Here is a 13053-nt window from a genome sequence, read left to right as displayed (position 1 = left end):
TTTGTTTTCTCTAACATCTCCTTCATGTGAATATTATGGTAATAAGTATGTATTTACTGGGAAATAGGTCATAGAATCAGAAATTGTCTTCCGGTCTGTCTTTTTATTTATTGTTCGAGTTTGTATTATATGTCTATTATTATTTTTATTTAAGTGTTTCCACTTTTCTATTCCCCCATACCTTTAAGTAACTACTCGGTCTCATACAGATGCCACCCGTGATCTGCCAGATGATCTCTGCTCAGTTCGTCCACTCTAGCATTCGAGGACCCTGCGAGGGGGTTGGGAGCATGCCCTGGTACTACAGCCACCTCCAGAGAAGCAAAGCCTCCTGCCAAATGATCCAGGAATCCTACTTCGCCTGTTTGCTGAAGTACCACGTCTCCCCTTGAAGGACAGTAGGAAGCACTTCAGGGCCAGACAAATGGCCCATCACTCCAGCAGGCTGATGTGGAACTGGCCTCCACTGGAGACCGGAGTCCTGTAATCTTCACCTCCTACAAGTGAACTCCCCAACCCATCAGTGTTGAGGAGGACAAATTGTGACGGGTCAGCTACCACTGCAGCTCTTGAGCCATTACCATACATGACCTGGATGGTGTCTGATAGGCAGCGTTGATGCTTGGCCAACACAGATTTCAGGTTCCACTCAAGGGCTTGCATATGTGACCTGGTGTACTTGACAAAGAAGATGCCCACGGTTCAGAGGCCAAAAGACCTTGAAGCCTCCATCACTTGGATCCAGAAGAAAGCCTGAAATCTCAGGATTATAGCCTGAATGTGCAGAACTTGTTAATGCGGAGGAAATGCTATGACCTCCAGAATGTCCATAATCACCTCAATGAATGGAAGCCTCTGTGATGGAATTAGGTGGGACTTCAGCTCATTTATAGGAAATCAAATAGATGTTGGGATTTCCACTGTCGTCTCGCGGCGGACCATGACCGACTGCAGCGAGCCAGCGTTCTGTACCCAGCTATCAAGACAGGGAATCTGGGGACTCCTGACCTCTGAAGATGGGTTGTGACCACCATCATCACTTTTGTGAACACCCGAGGGTCTGTGGTGAGGCCGAATGGGTGCACAGCAAGCTTAAAATGTTCCTTTCTCACCTTAAACCACAGCTAACCCTTGTGAGACTGCAGGACGGGTGTGTGAAAATATTTATCCTGCAAGTTCAAAGACACCATCCAGTCTCCTGAGTCTGGAGCAGATAGAATGCAAGTCACGGGGAGCATTTTGAATTTGGATGAAAGGACGAGGCAGAAGACCTTGAGAGTCTTGAGATGGAGATTAGCTAAGTGATGGTGGGTATCTCACCTGAGATAAGGTAGAGTTGCGGTTCATCAGGCATTTGGTATTCTTGAATCCAGAGTCTCCCTCTGCAATGACATCCATGGTTTTCATGCCAATAAATGCAAGTGCATCCAAACCTCCACTGATGACACTCTTACCCTGATGGAAGTGACAAATCAAACAGAACTGCACAGCTATCTGTACACAGCACTCAAAGGTCCTAAATAAGTATGAGACCCCGCCCCGTCCTTTTTGAGATGAAGGAATAGCAAGAATAACAGCCCCTGTCTTTTATCTGAGTTTGATATCCTTGCTATGGAAGTCTTGGAGAGCAACAAGTGTACCTCCTGTAGCAGGATGGACAGATGCACTGGTGAAATTTGTTCTGGTGTGGCAATGATATGGTGTCAGGAGGAGAGAAAAGGAAAAGACTAGTGTGTATGAACTATTACTAAAACTCATCAGTCAGCTATGATGCATCGCCAACCCAGGAGGAAGTCCTGCAAAGGGCACACTAAAGAGGTATGTTGGCCACTGTAGCAGGGAAAAAGGTTCCTGTACTACTGCTCAATTGACTCTTGCTACAGGAAAATCGTTTTTGGGCTATCAGACCTGTGGCATTATCAGGTGGCCATTTGCGAATAATTACTTAATGTACACAACAGATTGCTGCATGGCTTTATCCTAAGTCTCGGATGCATGGACTTTTGTTGTGTGAGACCTAGTATGCCATTGGTTAACGTATTTATGGATCAGTGATATTTAGCCCTGATGAAGTTCAAGCAACCAATTTGAACGAAACGCGTTGGCTGGATGATGCTCTTTTGTATTTAAATAAAATTGATGACAAAAGTGGATATTTTGCCGGACTCATTAACTTGATGGTAGTGAATATACTACTGCCATAGGCGCACTATTCCATTATTCTCTTAGCAGGGAAAAAGGAGTTGAAATCCTGGTGCTCCTGCTGGCCTACCACTTCGGCCCCGAAAGCACTGGGCTGTCTGCTCAATCACTGGCTGGGAAGGCTGTCTCAGCCTATGTACCAGCCATCTACAATAACCGCAAAATTTCCAGAACTGGTGTGGAAATTGTTTGGCAAGCGTCTACAGCCCCATGGAACACACTGCCAACAGAGTCGGCGGTATCCAGACCAGCTCAGATAACTTTCCTGGCTGCATACCCTGCCATCATGTATCACCTGAACCAGAGAGGCCCTAAGATCCTCTGAGTCTGCCGGTAAGATCTTGCTGGCCGTGCAACAATGGGCATGTGTGTACCAGTTCAATAGACAGACTGCATTAAAAGTTCAAAGTGCCAAGCTGGTAGAGAAAAACATATGTTATACAAAGGAATCAATCATTGTGGATTCTCTGTCCAGAGGATTGGTCGGAAATGAGTTAGGGTGTACCTTACTGGCCAATGCCTGTACCTTACTGGCCAATGCCTGTACAATGAGACTATCTGGAGTGGGCTGCAAGGTAAGAAAACCTGACTCACCAGGAAAGGGTCTGTGTCATATGGCCACGTGCCTGCTAACAGACAGGTAAGAACATGGCATCAGAATATATGTGAGGGCATCATTAAATGGGAGCAAAGTTTCAGATGTTGCCTACCAAAGCTGTTCTGTCAAAATGTGTGTTTTAGTCTCAATGGAGGGCAGCTGTAACTCTAGTACCTTTGTTGCCCTTCAAACCCCCACTGCAAAAGAAGCACTTTCTTCTGCTGGAGGCCTATGTGGTGAGTCAAGCTAGGTCTCAGGGGAGGTATTATGCACACATTTTGAAGGATAAAATAAAAAGGTACAAGGCCTCAGCAGTGTAATGAAGAAGGAGCAATACATTCCCCTCACCGTCATCATCAATATCCTATGGTGCACCCTGCTCTGGCACAGGGTCAGAATCAGAGCTAAAAAGATAATTGAGTCTCTGCTGAAAGATGTGATGTGGTAGAGGGACAAGTTAAGAATCAGGGTGCATGAAAGGCTGCACTTTTGTAATCCCACAGCACAACATTGATTGAGCTGAAAAAAAAAGAAACTAAGTAGGAAATACCTCATGGTGTGGCTCACACTGGCTAAACGCAGAATTGCCATTAGGTGGATGTCCCCAGTAGCTATGACGATTGACAAATGGCAGAGAGATATAGCTGAATGGGCAAATGCAGAGGAATGTCATATGCGTAAAACACGTAGGGACAACAAACTTGCCAATGAGTGCAGGCTTGGGCGCCAATGCTCTCCGAACTGTTAGACCCCCCAGATGCACTACCCCCCTGAGGCAGATTGTGAAATAGGGTAGGGGAACATACATGTATCAACAGAAGGGAGAACTAATGAAAGCTACAACTGTTATAAATGTTATGTTGAATGCATGTTTAATCTGCACTTATGCCCTGCAATGTATATTTTTTTGATAATACACGAGGAAAGGGGAATGAGTATTTGGGATAAGGTGGAAGGGTCTCAAAAGTCTTTATAATTTGGTACGTTACCCTGTAATGTTTTGTCAGTTTGTCATTATTGATTTCTTTTATTGTACAAATGCCAATGAAAACCTATACATAAAAAAAAAGATTGGTTGAGCTGGAGATGACAACAGTTTGGCATTGGCATTGGCACTGGTGTCGGAGTGGCACTAACTGACATGGGTATCGGTACTGGGGTGGAAGTCTGTACCGGAGTTAGTACGGACCCAGTAACGGCACCAGAGAGGGACCCACTGGTGGCATCCCAACTGGAGGCCCGGCAGTTCCAAGGGACATGGAAGCACACTGAAAATTTGCAGATGGCCTCTTTGAAGCGTCAATCTGCTGCAAGATTAATGACGGTTAAGAAACTTGGGGTACCTCAGCAAAAATTGAGAAATCAGCTCCATGGCCAGTGACCTCTATGGAGTGCAACTGAGATCTTGATGTCCTCGCTCCTTATATTTGGAGTCAGAAAAGCGGGTTGGGCTTGCGTACCGCTTTGATTTCTCTTGTTAGTGTTTGGACTTGGACGTAACTGAGGACTTTGAGCTGGAAGTGGAGCAGGAACGGCCAGTGACTACACAAAGGACGCAGCTTCTTCTGGTATTTGGCAATATACAACTTCGCCTCTCAGTGATATTGCAACACATCAATGTATTATGATTCAGTACTTAACCCCTTCAGCGCTGGGCGAATTCCGCCGCGGTGCTGAAGGGTTCGAGCGCGGGCGGGCTCATGACGGAACGGTTCCGTCATGAGCACAGCTCAACCGTGGCTCATGACGGAACCGTTCCGTCATGAGCAAGGAAGGGGTTAAAGCTTGTTAAACAAAAATGCAACCTGAAATTTTAGGAGCTTTTAGGAGAGCAGAAGGCTAAAAGCCAATGTAAACATACCATATGTGGTCCTTCATACTTTAAGCAAGCAGGTCAGTCAGTACACAGCATCTTATTTCCAGTACAGAAATGTCATTTGAAAACATGTAGCATATACGTACATAGCAGTTTAGAGAATAGAAGGTCCTGAATGACAAAAACGTGTGATTAATTTGTGACACAGAATTAATTAGTCACTTGTAAGAACTTTGAGTTCAATACTTCTGTGCATCTCCATCTGGATTGCCCTTCATTATTCACAATGCTGGATAGATGAGATCATTTAAAGCACAATTTAATGGGTAATTGTAATTAACTAGGCTGTTCTCCTAACACAGTGCTGGATTATATTATGCATGCATATTATGGTACGTGGATTTTATATCATAATAGAACCCCTACCCTGCATTGCTTTACTTAACCTTTACTCAATTTACATATTGTTTGTATTTGAACAAAAGACCCGTGCAATCCAAAAAGCTAATATAATAAAAGGACAGCAATATGTTGGAAGTTGAAAGGAAGATGCAGATGACCTCGACAGTCTTAAAACAGAGATTGGCTAGGTGATGGTGGGTATCTCACCTGAGATAAGTTGGAGTTGCGGTTCATCAGGCCTTTGGTCTTCTTGAATCCAGGGTCTCCCTCTGCGATAACATCCATGGTTTTCTTGCCAATAAATTCAAGTGCATCCAAACCTCCACTGATGACACTCTTACCCTAAAGGAAGTGACAAGTTCAAGAGATCTGCACTGCTATCTGTACACAGCACTCTCAAAGTTTCTCTGGATTTGTCAGACCTAGAATTGGAGTCAGCAGGGAGCATTGCCCTTAAAAATCATCTCCACTCACTGAGCTTCTAAGCAAGAAGCTCCCTAGACCAGTCATAAACATATTCTGCCCTAGAAGAGAGAAAGTAAGTATCCCCATTACAATCCCCTCGTCATCCAGCTAGAGATGAGATGTTGGCTCTATAACCCGCTTAGACAGCTTATGTCTCCCTTAGTGAAAAACATGAAACTGGCTAACACTAGAGACAAATTCTGGAACCATCCATTCCTAGATATAGTAGACATCTCCTGACCCATCATATTCTTCCTGTGAAAATCTTCTGACCCACCTGATGCTAGAAAAGGTTATGTATCCCTCTCACAGACTCCCGGTTTGTCCAGTCCTACAGAAGACAGTTTGTCTTCTGTGCCAGCCCCCTATAATATCCAACCCTAGTGTTGACATCTATTGCACCCTTGTGCAAAATCCCATAATCTATTTAGTCTTATAAGTGAACAGCCATGCATTTATTCTATAGCTGGAACATTCAGTATCCCTGTCCCTACACAGTCCAGTCCTCTCTTTGAAAGTCGCTGTATCCCTGATCCTGTCACTTAACCCACCTACACACTGGATCAACGTGCCACTCCATCACTCTATAGGAGACAATGTCTGTATTCCTTTGTCAATACCCCAGGGGTGTCCAACAAAGTTAAAGGATAACTAAATCCATGCCATATTTTTAGAACATTCATACATTTACATGCACTGAAAATAAACGAATGACAAAGTCAAACTTCAGCCCTTAAGGACACGCCAGTCCTATTGTAGTTAATAGCTATCAGAGACCGTAACCTTTTATCAGCTCTCTACCTCATACAGTTCTATGATGTTACACCCAAAGTGACAAAGGTGCTCTCCCTAATTCAAAGTACAATGTTTTAATTTTGCCTGATATATATATATATATATATATTACCTACTGGCGGTCGCCAGTAGGTAGTTATAGTTAGGACCACGTTTCCATAGGAAATCCGCAACATTCTATTTTGAATAACTTTGGCGCCGGTTGACGAATCCTCGCGAATTTTTCAAAATAGGTGGGGCGCTCCGCTCCGCTCCTACCCTGAAAGTCTCGGGGGGATTCGTCAAGCGGGGGCTGAGATAAAAGGGGGGTCCCAAAACGCGTTTTTCCCATGCATTTTTCCATAGGAGCTTTAGACACAGCTACAGCCCGAACGGCTGAACAGAATTACTTGAAATTTGGCAGAGAGGTAGTCCTCCGGTCAAGGAAGTGCCTTTTGTAGGTTTGGTGTAAATCTGTTCAGTAGATTCTGAGAAAATAGCCTTTAAATCAATATATATATCTGAGCCAGCTTACGGTGCGCTTACGGTGCGCTTACCGTACGCGTACGGTGACGTGCGCGAGCGCGATTCTGATTGGCTGTTAGATCTTAGTAAACATTCGAATCGGTCGAAACCAGGAAGCGGCGGCCGCCATTTCGTGTGTTTCACTCAGAAAAAAAAGAGTGATATCTTGAAAAGGGGGCAAGGGAGAGAGTTACAGACCCCCTAACATTTGTAAGGGGGTCAAAGAAGGACAGAAAAGTACAAAGAAAACATTTATTGATTTTTAAAAAAATCGCGGGGTACGCGTACGGTAAGCTCAACGTACGCGTACGGTAGAAAAAAAATAAAAGAAAAGAAATGAAATGCAGATTTAAGAGTTTAGATATTAGGGGGCTCTAAAAAGAGCCGTTGTGTTTATGAAGTGATTTTTTAGTGGTACCTACAAGTAAGTACCGATGCAGAGTCTAAGGTTCAAGAGGAAGACTCTGTTCCCTTCATCATTGAAGTGCACACCATCTCCTCTATAAATGTCTTGCATGTGGTAACGCAAGTTGTTGTGGTAAATGGAACCCATACCATAGTCACGGAGGAAAGCAGAAACAGATTTGTTGACGTGCTTTCTTGCTTTGTCAATCTGCGGACAGAAATGATTGGACCAGTTCCATTTTTGCCTTTGGCATATGTTAGAAAACACAAAGGCAGTTTTAGGGAAAAGTGAAAACAGTTGTGCAAAGGTGTCCTTCATAAGCATTTCCAGACCTACCCCAGTCAAAGTGCCTAGGTCATTGCCACCACAGTGCACTATTATGAGGTCAGGGTGTTGGATTTGCATGAAGGATTTCACCAATGGCATCAATTGGTGCCACTTTAACCCTCTCTGACCAATCCATTTAATGTCTACATTTGGCAAAGCAAGGTCTCTCACCATATCTGTTTTCTCTGCATACTTTTCACTCCAGAAGACATAGCTGTGCCCTACAATCCACACTGTGAACATCTTCAAAGGAGAACTGGATGCACTCAGGAGGTGTAATTCAGTAGAATGGTAAAAAGAAATGAAAGACAGTTTGGAAATGGAGGCATACACATTTTTTTAATAAAAAAAAGAACTGATTGGCTGTTTCATACCATTCTAGAATAAAAACTAGGCTGTATGTGTAAATTAATAGAAGCATGTTTTGTATTGGTACAGAAAAATGTGTTACCAAAGAACAGTACTATGGATTTGCTGTTAGGTTTGAAAAGTCAAGCACTCTTGCTCTGTGGAATTAAAACATTGTTTGGTGAACTTCTGACCTAACTCCACACAGCAGTGTTCCATGAGCTGTTGCTATGGTAGCAGGCAGAAGTCAAGTTGGGGGAAGGGTACTAGGCAGAAGTCAAGTTGGGGGAAGGGTACTTTTTGGAAAAGGGTTGGTTTTCAACCAATAGAAATGTGTGATTACATTTGAAAAAAAGGGGGAAGCACTGAGATTTGAAATTAACATGTATATGTGTGGAAAAAGAGAGGGAAAGTTTGCCATTATCTGGTTCTGCTGAGAGGAGAGAGGTCTAAAGAACAGAGATCCTGGCTCTGATAATCTGCTGTTTGAGTGCCACATTTCTTTCACAGCTAACTAATTTTAAAGGTGAGTTTAGAGTTTGAGAGGGGATGTATATGGTAAATTAAGAAATGAATAATAGAAATGGAATTCCTTTTGTTGAAGTTGTGTTTATCATTTTCTGTTTTGGGAGAAATTTAAATGTGAGGAACATGTAAAATAATATGGACTATGTTTTCACGATAAATTAAGGTGTACTGGTAAAAATAAGGAATACTTTAAGGGTTTGAGGTTGCACTCAGTAATGCAAATACATACAGCATCAGTAAGGCTGGTTGCCCTTGCTGGAGTGTAGGCAGTCACCCAGGTTACACATGGTGCTGGTCTGAAAAAGCAGTTTGGACATGTGCTTTTTTAAGAATCTAAAAAGTGGATTCAAAATGTGTCAGTCTGTAAAAGTGTTTATCACTTGCCAAAAAAAAGAGTAGTAAGTGTGCTTTCAAATTGGCAAAGAAATTTCGTTTTGTGACTAATATGAAAACATGACTCTGTGTGCAAAGAGGAATTACAGGCAGAGATTTATTGCGTATTGCTCTGGTGATTTCACAGTTGCATTAGATGGAAAGGGGGAGCCATTTTTTTGTGCAGAAGCAGACTCTTAGCACACACCCAGCTGCTTACCCTGTGGAATCATGCACAGTATTCACAAGCGAGTGGGGTTTGAGGTTTCAGTCAGTAATGCAAATACATTCAGCATCACTAAGGCTGGTTGCCCTTGCTGGAGTGTAGTCAGTCACCCAGGTTACACATGGTGCTGGTCTGAAAAAGCAGTTTGGACATGTGCTTTTTTAAGAATCTGAAAAGTGGATTCATAATGTGTCAGTCTGTAAAAGTGTTTATCACTTGCCAAAAAAAAGAGTAGTAAGTGTGCTTTCAAATTGGCAAAGAAATTTCGTTTTGTGACTAATATGAAAACATGACTCTGTGTGCAAAGAGGAATTACAGGCAGAGATTTATTGCGTATTGCTCTGGTGATTTCACAGTTGCATTAGATGGAAAGGGGGAGCCATTTTTTGGTGCAGAAGCAGACTCTTAGCACAGACCCAGCTGCTTACCCTGTGGAATCATGCACAGTATTCACAAGCGAGTGGGGTTTGAGGTTTCAGTCAGTAATGCAAATACATTCAGCATCACTAAGGCTGGTTGCCCTTGCTGGAGTGTAGTCAGTCACCCAGGTTACACATGGTGCTGGTCTGAAAAAGCAGTTTGGACATGTGCTTTTTTAAGAATCTGAAAAGTGGATTCATAATGTGTCAGTCTGTAAAAGTGTTTATCACTTGCCAAAAAAAAGAGTAGTAAGTGTGCTTTCAAATTGGCAAAGAAATTTTGTTTTGTGACTAATATGAAAACATGACTCTGTGTGCAAAGAGTAATTACAGGCAGAGATTTATTGCATATTGCTCTGGTGATTTCACAGTTGCATTAGATGGAAAGGGGGAGCCATTTTTTTGTGCAGAAGCAGACTCTTAGCACACACCCAGCTGCTTACCCTGTGGAATCATGCACAGTATTCACAAGCGAGTGGGGTTTGAGGTTTCAGTCAGTAATGCAAAAACATTCAGCATCACTAAGGCTGGTTGCCCTTGCTGGAGTGTAGTCAGTCACCCAGGTTACACATGGTGCTGGTCTGAAAAAGCAGTTTGGACATGTGCTTTTTTAAGAATCTGAAAAGTGGATTCAAAATGTGTCGGTCTGTAAAAGTGTTTATCACTTGCCAAAAAAAAGAGTAGTAAGTGTGCTTTCAAATTGGCAAAGAAATTTTGTTTTGTGACTAATATGAAAACATGACTCTGTGTGCAAAGAGGAATTACAGGCAGAGATTTATTGCGTATTGCTCTGGTGATTTCACAGTTGCATTAGATGAAAAGGGGGAGCCATTTTTTTGTGCAGAAGCAGACTCTTAGCACACACCCAGCGGCTTACCCTGTGGAATCATGCACAGTATTCACAAGCGAGTGGGGTTTGAGGTTTCAGTCAGTAATGCAAAAACATTCAGCATCACTAAGGCTGGTTGCCCTTGCTGGAGTGTAGTCAGTCACCCAGGTTACACATGGTGCTGGTCTGAAAGGAATATGCTACTTACCAGTATGCATCTGTTCTTGGCATGTAGAGCTGCAGAGTCACACACTGAGGATAAGATCGCCATCTGGTGTTGGGCTCGGATGATTGCAGGTTGTTGTTGTCTTCGGAGAAGCCTTTGGTCACGAGGTTGGTGACTCCTCCCCTGGACAACAGTGCGCATGGGCATCCACTCCATCGGCAGATTGTTTTTCGCCATGTTGGGAAAAGATGGAGTATATAGAAAAGAAAGAAAGGATGTCCATGTGTAATGTCTAAGTAAGACGGAAGCTGGAACAGATACAGGTCCCGGGGAGGCGGGCGGGCGTGTGTGACTCTGCAGCTCTACATGCCAAGAACAGATGCATACTGGTAAGTAGCATATTCCGTTCGAGGCATATGAGCTGCAGATCACACACTGAGGATAGATTATATAGCAGTGCTCCCCTTAGCGGTGGTCGCCTGTATCCGTTGCAGCAGTTTGAAATAAAGTTTTTAGGACAGCCTGGCCCACGGAGGCCTGTTGTTTGGCCTGTACGTCAACACAATAGTGTTTAGTGAAGGTATGCGTGGTAGACCATGTGGCTGCCTTGCAAATGTCTTCTAAGGGAATATTGCCTAAGAAGGCCATAGAAGCCCCTATTTTACGCGTGGAGTGCGCCCTAGGGGGAACTGTGAGTGTACGTTTAGCCTTGAGGTAGCATATTTGGATGCATTTAACTATCCACCTGGCTATTCCTGATTTGGAGATCGGGTTGCCTTTGTGTGGTGGCGCGAAAGCAACAAAGAGTTGTTTTGTCTTTCGAAAAGGTTTTGTTCTGTCGATGTAATAAAGCAAAGCTCTTTTAACATCTAAGGTATGTAGGGCCCTTTCAGCTACCGAGTCTGGATTTGGGAAAAAGACCGGTAGTTCTACTGATTGGTTAAGGTGGAAAGGGGAAATCACTTTTGGAAGAAATTTAGGGTTTGTCCTAAGAACCACTTTGTTACGGTGTAGTTGTAAGAAAGGTTCTTCAAGTGTAAGGGCTTGTATTTCACTTACTCTGCGCAGGGAAGTGATTGCGATAAGGAAGGCTACCTTCCATGTTAGGAATTGCAATTCACATTTGTGCATAGGTTCAAATGGGGGGCCCATGAGTCTTGTTAGAACCACATTGAGATTCCACACTGGGGCAGGTGGCAATCTTGGGGGAAGAATCCTTTTGAGACCTTCCATAAACGCTTTGATGGCTGGTACCTTAAAAAGGGACAGGTGTTGCCTATTTTGCAAGTAGGCTGCCAAGGCTGCTAGGTGTAATCGTATAGAGGAATACGCTAGGTTGCATCTTTGCAAGTGTAGTAAATAGCAAATGATGTTTTGGATGGAAGCATCCAATGGGTGTATGTCCTTATTAGCGCAGTAGATGGCAAATCGTTTCCATTTAGCGGCATAACACGCTCTAGTAGTAGGTCGTCTGGCTTCTTTTATGATATTCATACAGTCTGGAGGGAGATTGAGGTAACCGAACTCTAGGACCTCAGGAGCCAGATCGCTAGGTTCAGTGTTTGAGGATCTGGGTGTCTGATTTCTCCATGGTTCTGGGTTAATAGATCCGGGGAGAGGCGTAGCTTTTGATGTGGAACTAAAGATAGTTCCAGAAGTGTGGTGAACCACGGTTGACGTGCCCAAGTGGGAGCCACTAGTATTAGTGTTAGTGACTGTTGTTTCAGTTTGCGTACCACAAATGGAACTAGTGGGAGAGGCGGAAAGGCGTACGCAAATCTGCCTGACCAGTTCATCCATAGGGCATTGCCCTTCGACTGTGGGTGTGGAAACCTGGCGGCGAAGGTTGGGCATTTTGTGTTTTCGGCGGTGGCGAACAGGTCTATGTCTGGTTGTCCCCACTTTTGGAAGAAGGGGAGTAGAACTTTGGGGTGTAGTTCCCATTCGTGGATCTGTTGTGTGTGGCGACTTAGGAGGTCGGCCACTTGATTGTGGATCCCTGGGAGATGTTCTGCTAACAGGTAGATGTTTTGGGGAATTGCCCATCTCCAGATTTGCTGTGCCAGTTGGGACAGTTGGAGAGAGTGTGTCCCTCCCTGTTTCTGTATATAATACATTGTCGTCATGTTGTCTGTGCGTATGAGGACAGTTTTGTTCTTTAGGTGAATTTGAAAGGATTTTAGTGCTAGGAACACTGCTAAGAGTTCCAGGTGGTTGATGTGGAGCAGTTTTTGTTGGCTGGTCCATCTGCCCTGAGTGGTATGGTGGAGGAGGTGGGCTCCCCACCCCGTGAGAGATGCGTCTGTAGTTAGCACAACTTGTGGAAGAGGCTCTAAGAACGGTCTCCCTTTGGACAGGTTGATGGTGTTCCACCATTTCAGTGATCGAAGTGAGCGACTGTCCACCAACACCAGATCGGTAAGTTGTCCGTGAGCTTGGTTCCACTGTTGTGCTAAGCATTCTTGTAAGGGACGCATTTGAAGTCGTGCGTGTGGGACTATGGAGATGCACGACGCCATCATGCCTAGGAGCTGCATGAACACTCTTGCTGGAAGAGATGGATGAGTTTGAAATTGAGAGATGAGATTTTGTATACTGGCTATCCTGGCTGTGCTGGGATAGGCAATGGCTTTGGATGTATCTATGGTTG

General features: G+C 43.9%; 1 protein-coding gene across 2 annotated transcripts in view; it reads right to left on the bottom strand.

The window, feature by feature from the left end:
* The window catches only part of FAM114A2 (family with sequence similarity 114 member A2), a 310681-nt gene that overhangs the window by 126735 nt on the left and 170893 nt on the right, over window positions 1-13053 (bottom strand). For both annotated transcript variants that reach the window (XM_085617644.1, XM_085617643.1), the window contains exon 7: window positions 5226-5360. In XM_085617644.1, coding sequence (XP_085473770.1) covers window positions 5226-5360 — 135 coding nt within the window. The remainder of the gene's footprint in view (window positions 1-5225; window positions 5361-13053) is intronic.

This window comes from Triturus cristatus, chromosome 7, assembly GCF_964204655.1.
Source record: "Triturus cristatus chromosome 7, aTriCri1.1, whole genome shotgun sequence".
Lineage (NCBI taxonomy): Eukaryota > Metazoa > Chordata > Amphibia > Caudata > Salamandridae > Triturus > Triturus cristatus.
The sequence above is the reverse complement of the archived record's forward strand: the minus strand, read 5'-3'. Positions and strand labels throughout refer to the sequence as shown.